The sequence below is a fragment of the Ursus maritimus genome, unplaced genomic scaffold (genome assembly GCF_017311325.1).
Source record: "Ursus maritimus isolate PB19 unplaced genomic scaffold, ASM1731132v1 scaffold_10, whole genome shotgun sequence".
Lineage (NCBI taxonomy): Eukaryota > Metazoa > Chordata > Mammalia > Carnivora > Ursidae > Ursus > Ursus maritimus.
This window is the reverse complement of record NW_024423344.1, coordinates 47,290,403-47,312,501: the sequence shown is the minus strand read 5'-3', so window position 1 is coordinate 47,312,501 and position 22,099 is coordinate 47,290,403. Positions and strand designations below refer to the sequence as shown.

The window sequence follows — 22,099 nt, the reverse complement described above, 5'->3', positions numbered from 1 at the left end:
GCACAAATCTGAAACAGCTCTGTCTGAATTGTTTCAAATCTTCCGTGTTTAGAAGGAATTGTCAATTTTGTGATTGCATTTTTGTCTCTCCACGCTAAATCCAAGGGCTCCCCAATCATCTCTGGTGTGGCCTTTGTCAGGAGTGGATGTTTTAAATCAGTCCTCTATAAACACAGAGCCCTTTAAAACAGAGGAACCCTTCTAGAGACCTAGGTTGTAAATCCCCAGAGAACATGAATTAGACCCTAGAGGAAGTCATACGTTATAATGAAGGTAGTGTAGGTGGCATTTGAGGTCGAAAGTTAAAGAAGCATAAGATTTTGCTACTCAGGGTAGAAAGAAGTATTCCAGACCAGGAAAAGAGTGAACAATGAGGGCCGAGGATGGAGGGTCCATAAAGAATGAAGAATAGTGTGGTTTCACTGAATTGTAGGCTGTAATGCACTCACACACACAGACCTGCATGGAGTATAAAACACATACTCTTGCATGATATATACTGTGAATTACTTACCGGAGAGGATCTGAGATCCTTTCTCTGAAAAAGAAAGCCTTTTAACTCTTAGTTTAGATATACTTCTTACATTCTTTGTGAATATGATTTTCCAGGCGTGCATAGAGAGAAACTAGTGAATAAGATCTGCAAAGGAAAAATAGCCAAGAGGAATATTTCTCTATTTTTATTTTTATCACTTGGGTCCCCTGAAGTGTTGTCTCATTAGATGTTTTTTATGTTTTCCGAGTAGCCACAAAAATTGTGTAGCATTTCACTTTCTGTAGTTTTCCTTAATATAAGAAAACAGGTCTCCTGACTTTGCATTGCCAGTCTACAAATGCTCGATACCCTCTATACGCCATCCCGCTGCCCAAATTAGGAAACTCCCTTTCGTAGGTAGGCTAAGAGCAAAAGGGGGCAGCTAACGAAGCAGGTGTCAAAATTATTACTAAAATAAGAACTCGAAAAATCACAGCAAGGTCTTTTGGGATTAGAGTAAATAGGCTTACCCAGCTCTTTAGTCCTTGGAGATAATACTTTATTACAGCACAATAATTGCTTTTGAAATAATGACCATTAGCAATGAAGGAAAGGTTAAATTATGGTCAGTCTATTTGAAGTAGGCAACAAAGAAAGTGTGTAGTAAATCTTATACAGATATTTATTAAAAATCATTTAAATAATTAACCTTTATCGAATGCCTATATGTTCTTTGGGCTTTACATACATCATCTTTAAGTCTTAACAATAACCGACGTGTGCGTATTTTACGGCCTTCTTCTACAGAGAAGGAAACTGAGACTCACGTTCCTTCCTCTACTCCTTATAAGGGCACAGCTTCTTAGTGATAGAGTCTTCAGTAAAATCAAAATTTCTTAATACTCTAAAGCCATTTGCCATACCTGGACTTGATGCTTAAAGAGGTGTGCCTTAGTTATGTAGAAAATCTGTCATTATTAATCCAATTCCAGATTTCTTCGAATTAGATATATTGTATTTTTAAATCATTTTATTTTTTGTCAAGGTTTAAAATGTGTTATATATGAAATTTATATATCTGTATCTGTCTGTCTGTCTGTAAATTGCATGAAGTAGTTCCATGTTGCTGAATATCGGCTTCATGGTACTGTATTATGTATTTCCATTTCCCCAGCATCTTGCAGCATGAAAAACAGCCTCGAGCTGTAGGTTAACATTTCTAGGTGTAGGGAAATTTTGTCACAGTGTGGTTCACTGAGTTTCAGGGATCGACATCTATGTCATTTTTAGACATATCTGGTCTCTGCCTGGAGCTCTCTTGAGCCGAGAATTAGTTCGACAGACATGTACAACACAGACATGCCTGTTCTATCTTGCCTTGGTTGGATAGTGGTTATTTTCTGAAAAACACAAGTGGAAACCACAAAATAAAAATACAGCCTGCATTTATTATCACTGTTATAATTATATTTATTTTTCTTAGATTAATGAGTTCAATAAAATTCCGAGCACTAGCCAATAGCTAATAATCATTATAACATTACAGTTTTAGAATTATCCTAGCTTATATAGCAGATGTTCCAAAATGCCTTCTTTAAAATTGGAAAATAAATTCCATAAAATGTGTGTTTGGTTACAGAGAATAGCTTCCTAGTAAGATCTGACATTTTCCAGTTTTCGTTTCTCTTCAGAGTCCCAAATAGTATCTTCTCTGTGTTTTTGTAGTTCTCATTTTCTTAGGTTTATCAAAGAGTAAAATACCTTATATGTTGTCCAGAATTGATTGGCATCATGATATGGGATAGCAGATATTTTCCAACATATTCTCAAAGTCATGGTTATAATGGAATAGAATCCATTTATCATCGTACAAATGAGCACTAGCTGGTGAGGCACTGCTTGCTTAATGGCATTGTTGTACCCATTGGTATAATCTACAGTGATCAAGGTAGTATAACCTCCAATTACATGCTTTATTATCTCATTATCCACCTTGCAAGTAAAATAACTACTAACAGGCCCGTTTCTTTCCTTCCTTGGCCACTTGTGATCATTTTTTATAGTAATCATCATCACAAGCCCCTTATACTGAAAAATAAACCCCCTTGCAACTATAACTTAAACCAGTTTTAACTGTATAGTTTTGCATATCTGATATAAATGGAAGATTACAGCTCTTTCAGTTTACAAGTCTAAATAAGCCACTGAATGATTTATAGCTATTTTTCAGTGTTGAGCTCTGTATTTCTAATTATGATAAACATCGAGAGTAGAATTATCCTACTGACAGCAAACACCATCACAGACTCATATTCTACTTGTTAGGATTGCTCAGACCATATCTGAGTCCAGAGGAGATGTAAGGAACATCAGCCATATTAGAACTGTTTAGCCAGCGATGGCTCGTTTAGAGAGATCTTGCATTTTTGTAAGGTACAAGGTGCAGTGGCCGCCTCATGTCTGGGCATGTTAGAGGATACTCAAAGAAGAGCTTGGTGTCGTACCTTATTTATGCATGGATATATAAATACTATTCACATATATATTCACATTTAAAAAATGATACCACCTAGAACTGTCATACTTTATAAACTAAACGAAATTAGTTGACTTACTATAAACTTATTCCCTATGTTATACCATTTAAATGGAGAAAAAGTTTTCATATTTAATATTTAAACAAATGGGATGATTATAGCACCCATTTGTTCTCTTTCTTGCTTTCTTTTTCTTTTATCAAAGCCAAAAAGAACTTTGATCTGTCAGTACTGTTACTGAACAGTAATAAAAACATTTGAAATTAAAAAAAAAAAAAAAAACTTTAAGCCTCATTTTTTTTAGCCTTATCCAGGAATCATCCAGTGTTTTCCTTTTTATTTACTTATCCATTTGATTCAGTGCACATTTATGATTTGGCTGTCATCTGTACAGTGCTCAGATGCTATGCAGAAGCTCATAGTTGAGTGAATGGAGGAGGCAAAGCAACTTTTATGAGAAGCGTTCTATCACACAGACAAGTGTAGACCCACAGAGGTAGGTCACAAAGGAAAGACCACAAAGCCTGGTAGTTGGGAGGGGGTGGTGATGATTCAGGAAAAGGATATTTATCACAGGAAAGTGTTTACTTGCATTATCCACATAGATATGAGGAAGGAAAGGCAATTATTTTGAAAAGGTGCAAAATCCTAGAAATATGAAAGAACACAGTGCATTCTGGTGGAGTTCTTATGTGCCAAGTCTATATTAAGTGAATGCTACAGGGAGACAGAGACAGCTTGTAAGGTGGTGGGTTATCATAGGCAGGCAAGAATTCCTAAAGGCCTTGCAGAGGCAGTAGGAATGGAAATCTGATGGACAGAACTTGTTGACCAATGGATGTCGAGGACAAAGGAACAATTAATACCAGATAACTCCCAAGTTCTTGTTTTGGCAACTGCCACATGTTGAGAAAGTCTAGTAGAAGAATGTATGAATTGAAAGACAGTACTGAGAATTTACCCAGAAAACAACATAAAGAGGAAACATTGACAAAAACATGGAAGAAAAGATGCAAGACGTGAATTGACGTGTTCCAAATTTTATCTGAAAGGACATCTATAAACTAGGAGTAGATAGAATGTGTTATTCAGAGAAGCAATATGCAGAGAAATGTCTGGGAACTTTGGAAAATTCAGGAAGCTGTGAATCTTAGAATATAGATGAATCAGTAAAAATAAATCCACATCGAGACACATGGCAGTGTAATTTTCAGGCATGAGTCATAAAGAAAATCTCAACAGCTGTCTACAAAAGAATTAAAGAGAAACAAAGACAGTCAACAATAAGAAAAGCCAGAAAGCAATGCAGTAGTCTTTTTAGAGGACTGAGTGAGGGATACTAGAATTCTGTTCTCAGCTAAATTCAATCAACAGGAAAATAAAATTTATTTCAGGTGTATATTGGCTAAGAGCTTACCACCCATACAAATCTGAAAGAGCCAAAGAATATGCTTTTGAAAATAACCAACCAGCCAAACAAACAAAACAAATGGAAAGGTGAGCTTAGAACTGGTTTTAAAAGTAGGGGCACCTGGGTGGCTCAGGTGGTTGAACAGCTGATCTTGATTTCGGCTCAGGTCGTGACCTCAGGATCCTGGGATCCTGCCCTGCATCAGGCTCCACGCTCAGTGGGGAGTCTGCTTGAGGATTCTCTCTCCCTCTCCATCTGCCCCTCCCCCCACTCGTGCTTGCTTGTGCACATGTGCATACGATCTCTCTCTCTCTCAAATAAATAAATCTTTTAAAAAAGCGTAGGTAAATATCTGCAAAAGGAAGTAAACTTTAATTAACTCTTGGTGGTGAAACATGAATCAAAATTCTGAACTATAATGAAAAAACATGGGGAAGGTGGGAATATTCCTTGGGTGGTTATCACATGCTAAGTCTACTTGTGTTTGAGAAGAGAATAGATACACAGAATGACTTTAGACTTTAGAAAAATTTTAAATGAAAGAATGTAAAGAAATCTCTAATGTTAAATGAAAATAAATTGTAGGATATGATCTTCTTATATATGGTTTTTAAAAGAGCAAAACTGTATTCATTGTGCATTGATACATATGTAGTGAAAGCATAAAAACTTACATACACCCGGATACTATGGAAGAAGGAAACAAAATAGTAAAATAAAACAAAAAACCAGCTTTTTCTATAATATTTTACTTTTTTTAATGACCTGAAAGAAATACTGCAAATTTTTTTTTTTAATCTTTTGGGAGAATAAATAGGTATGAAATTCCATATACGTGGGGGAATTTTTTTCAAATAAAGGTGACATGAAAGAAAAGCTATAAATAATTTATCTCAATTTATAAGCAAGTTTCTGAGAAAGAAAATACCAGATCGTGTGTTGAATGGCTCTTCAAATTTTATCTTTCACATCAATCCTTGTTGGGTGGGAGAGGCAATGGAAAGAAAACATTTTCAGGATTTGGGGTGGTTGAAAGAGAAAAGGGACTATAAATGCTGAAGCATTAATTTGGCCCCTGACATCTTATTTAATTGATAATATAAATGTGGTAGACACCAAGGAAGATCTTTCTCATTAGCATGTGAACTCGCATGGATTATAATGAACCACCCTGGCCTCTCGGATCCCCGCTCGGCCTCAGGGACAGCTCATGCTTGGTGCTGAGGAGGTGACTTGGCAGCTTTGGTTAAGGAAATCAGCATAAATGATGTTCAGAATGCATATTATTAAAGCATTATAAATTTTAGAAGTATTCCAAACGTAAATGTTACTGGTTTTTACCAATGTAAAAAAAATCTATTTTTCTTTATTACCGTGTTCAAAGAAAACAGTATCAAACTTTGTGTTTAACACCTAAATAGACTGACCTCAAGCATCATCCAATCCACCAGACATTTGCCTTAGGAAAACCCAAGACCTCACTCTCCATGATAGCCCTTATCTTCAGAAACTGGCTCTTCTCACAGAACCTAGATGGGCTTTCATAGAGAAGTTAGTTGTAAACCCAGTTCAAAGTTAAGAAAGCAAAAAAGACTAGCGTGTGCTTCCTCTGCCCTCTCTCAATACAGCATATATTATATGGTGTTCTCAAAATACTCATGCCACCTGGCCTGTCTCTAGGCAGAATTACAGCTTTGGCCGTCTTCTTCCAGAGTCATTTCTGGAGACTGTACCACCTGCCTGTAAGCGCTCCTTCCCAACCTATGTCTGGGGCTTGCATCTCTGAGCTCAGGAAAGGGTCTGAGCAAAGGAGTCCTAATGTGACAGATGTACCTGAAGCCAAAGGAAGTATGATGCCAGTGTCAGGTGTAGGGATCTCATCAGTATTCTCAGAGACTAGGTAATTTATCCTCTCAAGGGGAGGGAGGTGGTTAGCAAAGTGTCAAAATAACGTCTCTAAAAACAAGCCAGGAAACAGAACGCATGCTTCTCAGGGATTGAGGGAAACGAATAGAATTATCATTTCTTACAAAAGCATACCAAACATAGATTTGGTATGGAAAACACTTTTAAGCCAATTTTACAAAGCAAATTTCTCTCTTTGGAGTTTGCATAAAATTAGGACATGAACTGGCACATCCTTCCACCTGGATTGAAACAGAGAAAAAAATGTAGCAATACTTGCTTTTTGGCCCAAAGATATATATACAGGTCATTTTTGATTACTTATTTACCCCAGGATAGGATAACGCAAAGCAACACGTTGGAAAGAGAAGAGTCAGCACCTACTTTTGCCCTCATAAAGAAAACTTACCTTCCATGATTTTAACACAGTAGACACTGGCATTCACAGGTGTAACATCTAAGATTTCTGTGTTTCTCAAGTGTCCCCCAGAAGTCTGGTGTGTACTACAGGTGTTTTGCTGAATTACAAGTTAGAGTCATGTGATCGTGAAATTCTGAGCTTCCCAACTACAGGATTTATCTCTGTGCTGCTTCGTGCCCTCTGCTTGTGGCCCACACAGTCAGGCTTGGGAGTTGTTTGTGGGATAGGGCGTGTGTGTGGGTGTGTGTCAATTACCCATCAAATGAGAAAGAGAACTTTCATAGACTTTTTTTAATGTGATGTGAGGGTGTGCACAAGAAATCTAGAACTCCAGATGGAAATGTGTTACAGGGTGTGAGGACAAGGGTGCATGTTCCTGCAGCCAAGAAAGAGAAATTCTTAAGAAGAGGCTGGAAGTGGCCGTGAAAAGAGATAATGAGCAGCCTTGAAAGCTATAAAGAGATTCAATGGCATGTGTAAATAATTCACAAATGTGAGGATTTTTTTATGGTCTTAGAGCATATCTTCAAGAATTCCAAGGGTCTACTGTATGGCTCTAAGAGGACAGATGAAATCACTATTACATAATAGGACTTACTTTTAATTTAGCTGGTTTAAGGATATTCTAAAATGAGGCACAGAGAGCAAATTATTTGAAGAGGGAGGAGGGCAACAGCAACATTTATTCTAAATGGGCCACAGTAGTTTCGCTGACAACTTTTTTTGTTTTCCGCGTGCCACAGCACCTACGACATGGACCATGACTCAGTGGTCCTTAAAATTATTATAGCAGATGTCAACCTGTGTCTTGAAAGATTCCATTTTATCCAGTCTACGAACCAGAAAACACAGATAGTGCAAAAAGACCAAGTGAAATAAGAAAAGTGAATTAAAAGACCATGGATTGATGCCTAAAATCATCTCTCTGCATTACACATGAAAATGAGTTTGGTGATTTCATTATTTACTGAATGCACTCACCACAAAATCACTTTATTATTATTAACTATTTAAAACCATCTCTGCTTAAAGTGGATTCACTTTTGAATAAATCAGTTGGGGCTGGTTAGCTTGGATTTTGAGAAGTTGTAATGAATTGACAAAATGGAAAGGAACAGGAAATAGTGGTGTAGTGATATTTCAGAGGGTTCCTAGAGTTCAAGGCTCTTAGCTGACCCTGGAGAGCTGTATAAGGTACCAGACATAGTATAAAAGCCCACTTATTAATGGAAAATTTTATGAACTCTTTAATCACAAAAGCCTTTTGTGCTGTAAGACATACTTCCAGTGAACACAAGACAATTGTAAATCTGTGTTCATTTTCTTTTTACAAACAAGAAAAATAGTTTTAGTCATGATTCTTTAGAAAAATGAAACCCTGGTTGCTGTAGTGATTATCTCAACAAACATTAATTTTGAAGCCATATTTTAAATGACTGAATTCCATCACTGAAGTTTCCAAGCAGTAACACATATTATAGAGATGATAGGTATGTTGAACTATTTAAAATACTTTCCTAAAAGGAAAGAAAAGCCTGTTAAATATAATTTAGCTAAAAAGTGAAAAAAAATTATGAACATTTCTATTCCTATGTCATTCACTGGCCTATTCAGACCCAAAATAAAAGTATCTAAATCTTCCCCGAGTAATAGAAATTTAATGATTGTGACTCCCCCCTCCCACAATGTTAATATTAGAATATAAGCCAGAATGTGATTTTTAAAATAAAATGTGATCTAGGTGCTTTCATCATTATATTGCGGAATCTTTTGCCGACTGAGAACCACTGTGACCATTTCAAACCAGAGACCTGCATTTATTACCATATTATACTTTACTGTGTATGAGAGTATAATTGAAATGGCTCTCCTCTCAAGGAGTACACAGAATCATAAGGTATAGAAAATGAATATATGCTTAAGTATAATTCAAATTGGGAAGTGTACAGGTGCCATAAAAATATATAAATACAAAATATGGGTATTTTTTGAAAACAAAAGATTGTGTTTCATTAGAAAATGAAAGGAAGCTTCCTGAAGGAAAGTATCATTCTGTAGGAGGGGTAGATTCTTGTTGACTAAACCGTGGGTGGAAGGGAATGGCCAGATACAGCTGGATTAAGGAAGGAGCCTTGAGGGTAAGATGCATCAGAGTTCCAAATGACAAATGAATTCTGGAATAATTGGAGAGGGCTGTCGAACCTTATTTGTTAGATGGTGGGGAAAATTCACGGTTTTTAAATAAGGAATCTTTTGAAGAATACCCTGCATCTATTCAGTTACTGGAGAAATGCTCTATGAGATGAATGGATGTAGTGGTACCTTGAGAAAGTTCATTGAGAAGTGGTACGGAAAGGAAGGAAGGGGTTCCAGAAACATTGTGGGGTAAAAGCAATAGTAATTAGTTGCCAATTTGTACTCATATAAGGGGTGCAAATGAAATGAAAGTTTTGAGTCTGGGTGACCAGGGAAATGATGGGTAAAAATCAAGACTCTAGAGAAGAATAGTACTTAGTTTGAAATGACTTTGTAACATTCAGGTGGACCAGGATGCCAGAAATAGGACACGTGGAGTTTAGGGGATGGATTACAGCTGGGAACACGGAATTTGATATTCATTTCCTCTGAGATAGTCACTGAGATTGTAGGAATTGTGGGATTGTGTGGAATTAATGAAAAGCTCACCATTGAAGAGAGGCAGAGAGGGTAAGTAGTGGAAGGTTAAAGGGAAAAGGAAACTTTAGATGTATGCGGAAAGAGGAGATGAAAAGAAAGGTAAAAGAAAGAAAGGGAGGGAAGGATGTGGGGCAAGGGAGAAGGGAGGGACCTACCCAAGAAAATTAATGTACGGTAGAGTCAGTAAATGCGTTCTCTGAAGGGCCACCAGAGATACAACAAATGAGCATGGTTGAATAAAACTTTATTTGCAAAAACAGTAACAAGGCCCACAGGCCTTAAACCCATCCGGAAACCAAGGGAGGAGAGAATTTTAAGAGGCTGGAAGTGAAAATGAAGAGAGATAATCGGCAGTCTTGAAAGCTGTGGAGAGGTCCAATAGCATTATAACTGAGATGTGGTACTTGCACTAGAGAATCATAAGAACATTATGAGGTTATTTTTTAATATAATGGGAGCAGAAGCCATTACACTGTCAAGTGTGCAGATAGGAATTGGGAAAGAATGAATAAATTGCCTATTATATCTACACAGTCCCAACATCCCAGGATTTACATAATTGATTACATTTTTAAATCTGCATTTGAGATTGTGTAGACAATCACAGTTGCCACTGTGTAAAGGCACATGGTTTCATTAGCAGCAGCAAAAGTAGAGAAAGTAAGACACAAATTTTAGTTGAAGTTTCAGTAAGCAGCGTGGGACCCTGGAGAGCTGGGTCTAATCTTGGAGTTCACCCTACTTTGAGTTAAATTTTATTTACTAATGAGTTTTTCTCTCATCATAGATCTTGATAGGCTAGGAAAATCAGACATCTCTTTGAAGAATTGATACTCGGAAAACAAAGGAGGTCAGGATATCAGTGGTACGACCATGTGATGAAGAACATCCCTCGCAGGCCTTCGGGTGATAACGCTCTGAGTTTTAATTGATTGCTGTGTGTGCAGCCAGCATGAGGTGGCCAAAGAGAAAACAAGCTAGTGGAGGTTTTTCAGAGAATATTCATGTCGCTGATGTTTCTCATGCATGTACCTCTAGCTGGATCTCCTCTCGTGCTTCAGGCCCAGGACCCCGGCTGATTCTTCTCAAATGGCTTCGCTTGCCACTCAGAGCAAAACTCAAGTCTTTACGTGCACGATGCACACCTTCCTCTGCCTGTTCTCATCCCCTTTGCTGTCCCGTTTTCAGCTCCAGCAATGGAACAGTCTCCTTGTGGGTCCTTAGGCACATAACACACTCCTTCCCACCTTAGAGTTATTATCCCTGTTGTTTGCTCTGCCTGGAACGCACCCCCCTCTCCAATCTATCTCTGCCAGCTCTCCCGCCACCCCCCAGCCCTTTCAGGTCCTTGTTCAGCTGTCATTTTGGCCATGAGGCCTTCCCGGCCACCCTCTCCAGAATTGTCCACCTTCCTCTCTGCAGCCTGGAGCCCCCCTCCGCCACCTCCCCCACTTTATTTTTCTCCATGGCACTTCTCATTATCTGACTGAGTATATGTTTTTCTTGTTTATTTTTTATTGTCTGTCTCCCCCCAGGGCGAAATCATGAATTTTTATCTGCCTTGTTCACTGCTCTCTTCACAGCACCCAGAAGAGTGCTTGATGCCTCATAGGTGTCCAATAAATATCTGTTGGCTGAATATATAAATGAATGTTTGGATCAAGAGGAGTAGTGGTTTTATATATTATCCAATATATATTCTGCCTCGGTGATGGTATTTTCAGTTTACGTACATTTAAAACGAAAACTGCCTAATTTGAACAGCCCGGGAGCTGGGAAGGGATTTAGCAGTGGTGTCATATCAGGGCTGGTTGGAGTGGCACTAAATTTACTGCCAGGGTGCAACCGAAGGGTGATGCACAACCCAGTGCCAGGTGGGGTAGCGAGCGCTTTGAGTGTCTTATGTCATTTACTCCTCAAAACCGCAGTGGCAGGGAAGAAATGGAGGAGGAGCGGTAGGAGATCTATTGCCCAAGGTCAGATGGCTGCAGGTGACAGGACCGGACATCCCACCCTAGTCTCTGAAGCCAGAGCTCGATCTTTATCTTAAAGAAACACGGCAGCTGTTGTTTTTAGAGCACTTCTTGCGTAGAAAGTGATGGAAGAGGACTCTTCTACTCTACAATGCTATGCATGTTCACCCTGCCCATTCTGCCCCCCCCCCAACATATAATCCTTTTCCCTCTTCCCACTACTCCCCATTCTGCCACGGCTCTTCTGTCTGGAAGAAAGCAGCAGCTCACCTGGAAGCCAGTGTTTCTTTAACGGGGACCTGCTTGCAGCAGCCTTGGGAGGGCGGACAGTGAGGGCATCCGCAGGTAGCAGGCAGTGCACGAGGCTCAGGAGAAAAGAAAGGCTGGCAGCGCGCAGCCTCTGTCCGTTCCAACCGCAGACGCCCCTCTCCCTTCCTGCCCCCATGGGCCAAGGTGAAAGGGATCGCACAAACCCTTCTATGAGTCATTCTGGTTAGGACATGGTAGTCTTAAAGTCTCAGTGTATGTTCATGGATTGTTATATTGTTTGCATTTACTTTGGTCACCTATGAAAGGACTTCCTGTCCTTGAAAAATAGCTGACTGGGCCAATTTATTTCCATGTGAGATAGAGCCTTTTAATCTCTTGACAGCACCTGGGCTGAGGTGGGAGAGGTGAGAATGGACATGGGTGCGGCTGGGTCTTGTGTCAGTCTGCTGTTAATGTGAGGGAAAGTAAAGTTGAAGAGCCTCGTGAGCTGAAGAGGCAAACATACAAAATCTGGCTTTGAGTAGAGGACCACCCGTACAAGCCTCCTATCAACTATGAGCTTAGGAGAGAGAAAAGCTTCATTCCCCAGGTAGTAATACCGACCATGGCCCCTTCCAGGAGAAGCCTGCCTGAGGCAGATCAAGGATCCAAGAAAGGTGCCCCTAAAGCCAAAATGACTGTAAATACATTTTGAATATTTTGGGTTGAGAGTAAGTAATCCAGAATATGATACGTGACTTTGAGTTTCCATATTTACATTAGTGGCCCGCTTAAACTCATGCTGCTTAAAGTCCGTTGACTCTTGGGAGGAGAACAGAGAGGAGTTAGACAGGGTGACCGTAATGGTAGCAGTTTTCCACATCGTTGCCCGAAATCTCTGAAAGGATCTGGGAGAGGGCACTGATTTTGCATTGCTGCAGAATAAGTCATCCCCAAATCCAGTAGATTGATGTGGTGACTATTTTATTTGCTTACGGTTCTGCGCGGCAAACATTTGGGATGAGTTTAGCCAGGCAGTTCTCATGCTAGTCTCACTGTGGTCGCATAGGGCTGCGGTCATCTGGCGGCTGGAAGGTGACCGGTCATTCTAAAATGAGTCACTTACCTCAGTCGGGGTTGGCTGCCAGTGGAGCAGCGTGTGTTTTAGGCTTTCTTGGGTTCCTTCACATGGTGGCGAGGTTCTAAAAACAGTAACCAATTGAGGGGAAACCCAATGTGCAAGTGCTTTTTAAGCTTTTGCTTTGTGTCATGTTTGCTGCTGGTCCACTGGCCACGTCAAGTCATCTCGCCAGGTCTGGAGTCGTCCTGGGACGCCGGAGGGCATGGAGGGAGAACTGGAGACAGGCTTCTTTGTAGGGATCTTTGCAGGAACGGTTTATTGTAGGTACATATTTGAAAATTTGAGTAGATCCGTTCACCTGCAGGTGTTAGGGTTCTGCAGTTAGCTTTGTAGGGATTTCGTCACATGTCGGAGACTCACACAGTATCACCATCCCCGCCCTCCCCCGCCCCCCTCTGTCAGCAATGAGCTGGGATACCCAAAGCTGTCTCATCCCTTTCTCATTCAAAAAGAACAAAATCTCAAATGTAAATTTTTTTCAGATGCTTATACTTGATTTGCTGCTCTCTTACTTTGGGAAGTAGATGTTTTTGGTTCTGGTGCCTAGGTAACATTTCCATTTTCTCTGAATGGGTGCCCCCAGAGAATCAGTGCTTCTGAAATGACTGAGGAACTCAAAGACTAATGGAGGTTAACTAGGGTAGATGTTCCTATCCCACATTTAATAAAAATAGAGTAGAATTATGCAAGTATGTAGATAAGCTAATCATCTGACCTAATCAGCAATGCAGATTTTAAAAAGCCTTTCTAATTACTTCCTCAGCTTGGCTGAAGGTATGGGTAAAAAGAAATTTCCCAGCATGATGGTAGCAGATGTATTTCATAATATTTATTGAAAATATTGGAAAGAAGTCCTCAATTATGATGTTCCTGAAAAGTGCATCAAAAAAGATATCATATTTAACATATTTTAAACTTTCATTAAGATATAAACATAACATAATTTAGATGATCAACTCTCCCACCAGTTATTTGGAATCATTATTACAATTAGACTTTAGCTCTCAGAGCCAGATTGCTTATTGGTTAACTGCCTGTGTCTTCCCTGAGTTGTATTACTTATCCATGAAAGCTCTAGTTCTCTTGGACAAAATGGGACCACCGGGATAGTCTCTGTTCTTTAGCTGTTTGTTAATTTGGTATCTTGGCAAAGGAGTCCTAGTGCATGATGTTTCAACAACTTTAAATGTTAAGTTGCTGACATTTACAGGCATATGTAACACCACACAATATGTGATTTGGAAGCCTAGATAGATCTGATACTCATTTTCTTGGCAGAATTTGAGTAGTCATGAACGACTGTCAAATAAATCATTCTACAATAGGGTTGCCCAAAAAGAAGCTATCTATGAATTCCTGGTTGAAATGCCTATATCATTCCTGTGTGTTGTGCTACTTGAGTGATCATTGTTCATCTTTACCTTCCATTCTGTGTGCTGCTCGATATCTTTCCAACACATTCTGCTTAATATAAGTTGGCCTGAGTCAGTTGCTGTTGCCTGCAGTCAAAATAAATCCTAAATGATTGGGCACTTTCAGTGCCTTTGGAGTGACTGAATGCTTACGTAGCTCTCTGTTATCAGATGTTTGTGGAACTGGATACTTTCCTCTACAAAGTGTTTCTCCAACATCCGTCTTCTAGGGAATCTTCTTTAGAGATCAGATGGAAAATAAACAATGTTTTGTGTCAGACAAAGACAACATTCAAAAGCTCTTAATGAGTGTCACTGCATGATTCCTGGCATTTGAGAAAGTGCATGCTGCATTTTGGGAGAAGTTGTGAGTGCTGAGTCATATGACGGTGATTTGTTTTATTTGAGGACAGGGCCAGAAAATATCAATAATCCAACATATAGTTTATTTTATCGGCTGGTGGCTCTGAAACTATAACATAGTTACACAACTGAAAGTCGTAAGATGTGACAATTTTGTATCCCCAGACTCTTAAATCTCTACATCATAGTTTCTCAGCGTGGGTGCTTTTGACATTTCAGACTGGATAATTCCCTGTCACGGGGGACTGATTATCCTGTGTATTGTAGGATATTTAGCGCCATCTTTGACTCGTGCCCACTAGGTGCCAGGAGCATCCCCTTCCCCTGGAGTCATGACAAATCAGATTGTGACAAGCCAGATGTTGCCAAATGTCTCTTGGGGGAAGGGGGGCGATTTTCTCCTTGGTTGAGGACCACTGCTTTAGATTATTTGAATTATTTTCTTTTTCAACTAACATTTACGAAGCACTCCCTTTGTTAAAAATACATTCTGGTATGTTTATATTTACAGGCAGAAGGTATGTCAAATACACTAAGGCAAGTAGATTCAACAGATAAAATTTCCTTCTTAACCAAGTTTAGTTAGAAATACGTTGGAATGCTTTAGGTTTTTCTATTCGTATTGTAAGTACTAGGTAGAATCACGAGAAGTTGTCTTTTTGTGGGTAAAAAAAAAATGGTGAAATATCAACATTTCCCAGTGTTTCTACCTAATGTACAATTTACAGTAACAAAGAAATGATTTGAGGGGAAAAAAAGAAATTATAAGTGTACCCAGATGTGATCGTAATCACGATTTTAAGTGCATTTTGCTTTCCTTTGCAAGCAGTGGTGGTTTTAGAAATCTCTCGCAGGCAGCTTTGAAGAGCAGCAGTCTGGCTGCAGCTGGCTAGGGCTGAAGTCATATATTTTAATAATGCAATTGCATAGCTTGCGCAATACTTTTAATTTAGAAGGTGTGCTTATTTTGTGCTTGAGGTGAGGGCTGATGGAAATCCTAGACGGCAGTGGATGCTAAAACTGTTCGTAGGAGGAAGTGGAACTGAAATCTGAATTTTAAAAATATGCATTCACACATTAAATGTTGATGGTAATCCTTTCATTTGAAAGGATCCGATGGTCCCGGTGAACAGGGGTCACAGAACATCAGGCTATTGCTTGCTTTGTTGGCACGTTCATGGTGGGAGGAGAATTGTATCTAGAAATGCCTTTCTGAAAAATGAAATCGGAACAGAGATGAACACTTTCTAGCACATAAAACATATTTAAAATGCTGCTACTTCTGTCATTTTTGTGCACTCAGATCTCCACTTAGAACAGTAATGAACTGTGAGACAGCATTCACTGAAGTATGAAAAATACCTAAAACTTTGTGTTAGTCTTGTAAACCTTGTTCTTCTTTAAGCTTATTAAGAGAGCTATAGGCAGATAAAATCTCCTCTCCCTTGGCTCTCCACCTTCCAGGGAATGTGCTAACGAGCAGTGAAATGGCCAGAACTCTGGCAGCAGAAGCAAGAAGGAAGAGCCAGGGGGTTGCACAGTAACTCACAAACTACCTAATCAGCTTCTTGACCACTCAGGAATTCGTAATATTGTGGATTTTATAGTTTCTATTCTGTAATCGTCCCCTGAAACTGTTGAGAGCTGATGGAGATTCTGTAAATCAAACGAACAAGGGAGAAAAGTCAGTAAATGCTCAGTACATAAAATGCACCACTTTCACGAATTCCTGGGATTTCTAGAGAATTCCAAGTGCGTGATAGGCACAGAAGAGAGATGCCGTGCTTGATGTTGGTCCAGGACAAGGTTAACTTTCTGCACACTAATTTTAATTCATTATATATGCCTTTTTTTCCCAGCACAAATGGACCCCCGAGGCCTATCTCCCAGACAAAGTAAAAGTGACAGTGACGATGATGACCTGCCAAATGTGACCTTAGATAGCGTTAATGAGACTGGATCCACGGCCCTTTCCATAGCCAGAGCAGTACAAGAGTAAGTACCGCGTTCTCAGGATGAACTAAGACTCGCCAAGGTGCTCAGTGGGTAATGGAAACAGCAGTACCTCCTGTTCCCAGGACTTGTCATTCTAGCTCGGAACGAGCTCACGCGTCAGCGTCCTTCCAGCCAGGCTTATGTTCTTTGGGAGCAGATTAGGGGAAAGCGTGAAGTGTTTTACGTAGTTGAAAATCTGTGCTTTTGTTAGAAATGAGGCTCCTGTGCATCTCTCCTAACACCCTACTACCTCTTCTCTTTAACTCTGAAAAAATACATTGTTCTTTTTGAATGTCACCATCCATATTATCGTCATCGTTGTTATTATTCATATACAACAGTCAAGAGAAATAAAATATGGCAAGTATTACGATCTTGTTTTGATAGGAAAGTACAGAACAGTTTTTTTGAAATTTTAAATTTGGAAGATGATGTTTCACCACTTTGAAACATCAGAATCATGTGTAATTTTTAAAGAGATCTTTTCTCTCTCCTTTTATCCAGACCATAGAGTTCGATTTCATCCTTGTTAATCGAAGATAGTTGCTTTTCTATCATTGTCGATTCTGTATCTAGAATTGAACCTGTGGCTAGTCCTTGTATATTTTTTTCTCTGGAATAATTTTTAATAACATTCTCTTCCATAAGAGTAGGATTTCAATAGCCACTGTTGTTGCTGACACATGAGTTAGCAGTTCACTCAAGATGATCTTAGTCACTTCCCATATTTTAATTCCTTTTCGCAAATACTAAGTACTGACTCTGCTCCGTGTATTAGTCTTTGAAATCTTTAAACAACACACACACACTTTAGTATGGCGTTTTGGAATTTAAAGCATATGTGTGTCTGTGTGTGTAAAATGAGTAGTATGTTTCTATGTTCTATAGATAATACATATATAATATTTATATGATATATGTTTGTGCACACATACAAATATATATGGTATATTAGGGGAAATAGGATATAATGGATTTAAAATGAAATTTGGAGTCCGAAAGATCTGAATTCAAATTTACATTTGAGCTCTTGGTGGTTGTGTGACTTTCGGCAAGTTATTTAACCACTCTGAGATGTTTCTTCATCTGTATAAGAAAATCAGAATACTTATAGCCCTGTTATGAGGATGTAATACAGTTTATAAGATATAAAAATCAAGTCACAGTGTTTTGGTACATAGAAGGCTTCAATTAACTATGGAATTAGCATTATAATTATAGTAATAGTGTATAGTATATGACAACTAGGAAATTAAAGTGTGGCAAATACTGTTATTCTAATTGTACAAATGAAGACACTCAGAATCAGAGAAGTTAAATGACTCCTCCAAAGTCATATAATGAGTAGTAGCAAGACAAAGTTTTGGACTTCTGACTCCCAAAACAGATCTTTCCCTGAGAGTAACTGTCGTGTTTGTTTCCAATAATATTCTTTCACGTCGACACCTGTAAAAAGCCTCTTTTCCCTCCTTTGTTCAAATAACTGGTTGTAGTCACTTAGTTTCTCCAAAGCAAATGTTCATTTGAGCCAAGACAGGCATCGAATCAACGGGGTTGCTGAAGTCATGTTTAAAATGGTGTCATGCTGAGTCACCTCATCACTAATTCAGTGATCAGCACAGTTAATATGGTTTTGTGTGACCTAAATCTTAAGATCCATCTTTAAAATGAGACTCAATGATGACAAGTTTCAGTTCTAAGATGAATAGTAGGTTTCAGAGACATTTTAGTCATATTGTTTTCCTGTATCATTATAATACACGTATAATTTGCGTGTGTGAGCGCGCATGTGTTTACACAGGTGGGTGTGTTTCTTTTAATTCAAACCTTAAAGTTGGGAACTATGATTATGAAAATCTAAATAATGTTTACTTTTTGGGGGACTTAGATAGCAAATAATGATATTAACTTTTTAAACATAACTGTATTTTTTTGCTTTTAATATTATGTGCTTATAATATATAGTGTATTTTCATGTGAAACGTTTACTAGCAGCCTCAGGAACTGGAGCCTCCTTTGCAGCCTAACCTCACTGGCTTGCTTTGTGAAAACATTTTCAAGCCACAGTATCTTGTATAACTGCATATGCCTGCCTTTATTACTATTACAAAAGTTGCCTGTGTATCTAGGGAAATGCCAGATTCATTATTCATGTAAGTGTTTTCATTAAACGATTAGTAAAGAATACTGAGCCGTCACCTGGGAAGCCCTGGAACGCCAGGACCCATCAATAGTTAATTAAGTCTCATTCAAGACGCAGTGTGTGTATGTAAACACCGGGAAGTGAGAAGATAGCATTAGCTGAAGCAAAAAGAATGCTCTGTAGAGACCTCTTAAATATGGGTATATTTCAAAACTTACAGTAATATACTGAGGAAAATTTTATTCTGGGACAAATAGGTATATAATCCTTGTTAGACACTTAAAACAAAATCTGTACTTGGGTTTACCCAAAGTTAACTTTCAATGTATACAGTTGTCAGCATGTCTTTCTGCTCCTCTCTTAGTTTCTCCTTGATTCTTTAATACATATTGCTATTAGTGATTTCCTGTTTTCTCTTTTTCTATCTGCCTTTGGGTCTTGATGCCTTCTATTAACTCAAAAGCTGTCAAACAGAAATTTCCAGGGTAGTACAATCAATAAAATAATGCATTAAAGAAAGTGTAAAACACCAGCTTTGCATATGCAAGATGAGAGGATTTCAGAAGACACCTGTACTTCCCTGTGCTTGCAAAACTTTCTTGAGAGAGTGCGATTGAGAAGTATGTCTATGGGTAGAGAGGCAAGGACATCAAAGGTTTATGTTTATTAGAGGTAGCACACTTTAAAAGCCGTGGGCGACCAGTACACATTTGGCTTTCCAGTCAACGGTGAAAGGAGTCATGGTTTAGGAAGGGTTCAATGGCTGGCCTCTTAATTCATTGGTCACCAGTGCAGCTTCAATCAAGGAGAAGAGGAAGACGAGGAAGGAACATATTCGGGAATGGTTGAAACTGCCTTGTCCTTGACCTGTCCCTACGACAAGATGCTAACCGGAGGGGTGGATTCTCTTCTTTGTCTTCTTTCCCATTAAGGTTCATAGTCTTGTCAATAATCATTATAGTTTGAGTTTTTAATTAGGTGACTGACTTTATTGACATTGGTATATCTACATAGCCTAAACCTTAATATACTAACATATTTTTTTTCTAAATGCCTGTTATGCATTTTACTGGCTTTTTTTTTTTTAAAGATTTATTTATTCTGGGGGGTGGGTGGGGAGGGCAGAGAGAGAGAGAGAGAGAGGGAGAGGGCAAAGGCTGAGCACAGAGCCTGCCACGGGGGCTGGATCTCAGGACCCCGAGATCATGACCTGAGATGAAATCAAGAGTTGCATGCTTAACTGACTTTGTCACCCAGGTGTGCCCTTGTGTTCTACTTGTTTTTAAAATGAACTTTTAATCCTTTAGTTTAAGAAATGTTTCCTTTGATTTGAAATGCAGAGGTGGTTAGCCAAAATTGCATCCTCCCTGCCACGTATTCAGATTTTCCTGTCTTTAAATAAAAAAGAACATCGCTTGGTACTAGAGTGGGAACCTGAGGCCACTTTGATGTGTATAGATTTATAGAGTGAGGTTTCTGAACTGTGCTTGAACTAATCATTTCAACCATTTTCATTAATTCGCTTGATTATCGTTTATCGGCTCAGGATCAGTGAATTCAAATACAATGGAAAAAACCACAGAGAGGCCCACACACAGGCTCTGCCCTTTTCTTGTTTTAATTGTGCAGATACTGTCCAAGTCAGAAACTGCGTGTTCAGTAATTCTGACAACGCCAACTTCCAGCAATTCATAGAACATCTGTTTTGTTTTGGTCTGGGTTTTTTTTTCCCCCCGATGGTAAAATAGGGTCATTACCCTTAACAACTTGACAAACATAATTATGAAATAAGTGTTTGGAAAAAGAGAAGTACAGGCACATGATTAGAGCAAATTATTGTAATTAACTCTCACCCCAGGCAAAACAATGATATTTTTTTAAATAGGTACAGTTTGGCTGTGTTACCCAGACCCTCTAATTTCTGTACCCCTTTATAATTCTTTTTCTCTAATTCCAAACACTCATACTCCTCATTTGTTAACAGGAGTAGATTAATCAACTTCGTACAAACTAAACTGTAAGTGAATGAGACTATCTCCTGAGAGAAATTTCAGTGTAACCAGGAACAAGCCTTAAACTAAAAGAATAAGGATCTAGACACAGGCATCCCTCCACTTCCAGAAGTTCTCATTACGCCGCTTTGCTTTTACAAAAGACCTATTTTTGCTAACTGAAAGAAAGCCATCTTTACAAAAGAAGGTGAACAGCAAAAATAGGGTTCAGTATTTTTTTTGCAGTAAGCCCTTAGAGAGGCAGCATATACTCCAAGCACGGAGAGCAGCCCCTCCAGGCTCCCTCCCTGGGAACCACACCCAGCATCTCTGCACCAAGCTACCAGAGCTTTGAGCTGGTCTGTGAGCAGCCTTGCTTTATCTCAATTTGTTGTGTGCCTCCGTTAGTAAGGTATGTCCTAAGGCATCACAAAGGCCTAAGAGAGGTTATTTTGGGGGGTCTGGGAATACTCAAAAACTTTTCCATATAAGTTAATGGTCATTGCCTCTTCACTCTACGCCATTTTGGCTTACGAAAGGTTTCATGGGAATGTTCTACTTGGATAGCGCAGGAATCCTGTACAATACTTTCATTAAGAGCGAGATGGGAAAGGGTAGAGTGGAGGGTGAGGGAAGCAGATGCAGATGCTAAGGAGATATACCTGTGTTACCCAGTGCCAGCCCTTTGAGCACTGTACATGCATGGTACTGTTTAACTCACACCGTATCTGAGGAGCCTACCCTCTCTGATCTTTATTAACTCTCAGAGGGAAGAAAAGCAACAAAATTAGTAGCATTAGCAACCTTTTGCTTTGGCTAGCTTCCCTGATACTTGGTACTTGATAAAAGGATATTCTTTTTAAATGGTTCATTGTCAAGTACATTTAAGCTAATCAAAACACTTCACTGTCTTCCTCCCCCTGTTTTTATTACAATTGACCTTTGAACACAGGGTTGAATTGTGCAGGTCCACTGCACATAACATAATTATGAAATAAGTGTTTGGAAAAAGAGATTTTTTTTTTCAACTAAATACAGTGGAATACTTTAAATTTATTTTCTCTTCCTGATGATTTTCTTAATATTGTTTTCTTTGGCATACTTCATTGCAAGGATACAGTATGTAATACATATGCAAAATATGTATTAATTGACGGGTTTTGTTATTGACAAGGCTTCCAGTCAACAGTAGGCTATTAGTAGTTATGTTTGGGGGGAGTCAAAAGTTACCTGTGGATTTTTGACTGCACAGTGAGCGGGTCAGCATCCCTAAGCCCACTGTTGTTCAAGGGTCAGCTGGGTATTTGCTCATGTGAAGGTCCCTTCTCAAAAACTGCTTGAATTTCTGGAGATGAAGAGTGCTATCTTTAGTACATTTTCTCTTAAATTATCTTTGAAAGAACAGAT

General features: G+C 39.0%; 1 protein-coding gene across 8 annotated transcripts in view; it reads left to right on the top strand.

Annotated features, from left to right (window-relative positions):
• Nucleotides 1–22,099, top strand: part of KLF12 (Kruppel like factor 12) — a 409,770-nt gene that overhangs the window by 287,629 nt on the left and 100,042 nt on the right. For all 8 annotated transcript variants that reach the window (XM_040623520.1, XM_040623552.1, XM_040623536.1 and 5 more), the window contains one exon: nucleotides 16,423–16,558. In XM_040623520.1, the coding sequence (XP_040479454.1) occupies nucleotides 16,423–16,558 (136 nt within the window). The remainder of the gene's footprint in view (nucleotides 1–16,422; nucleotides 16,559–22,099) is intronic.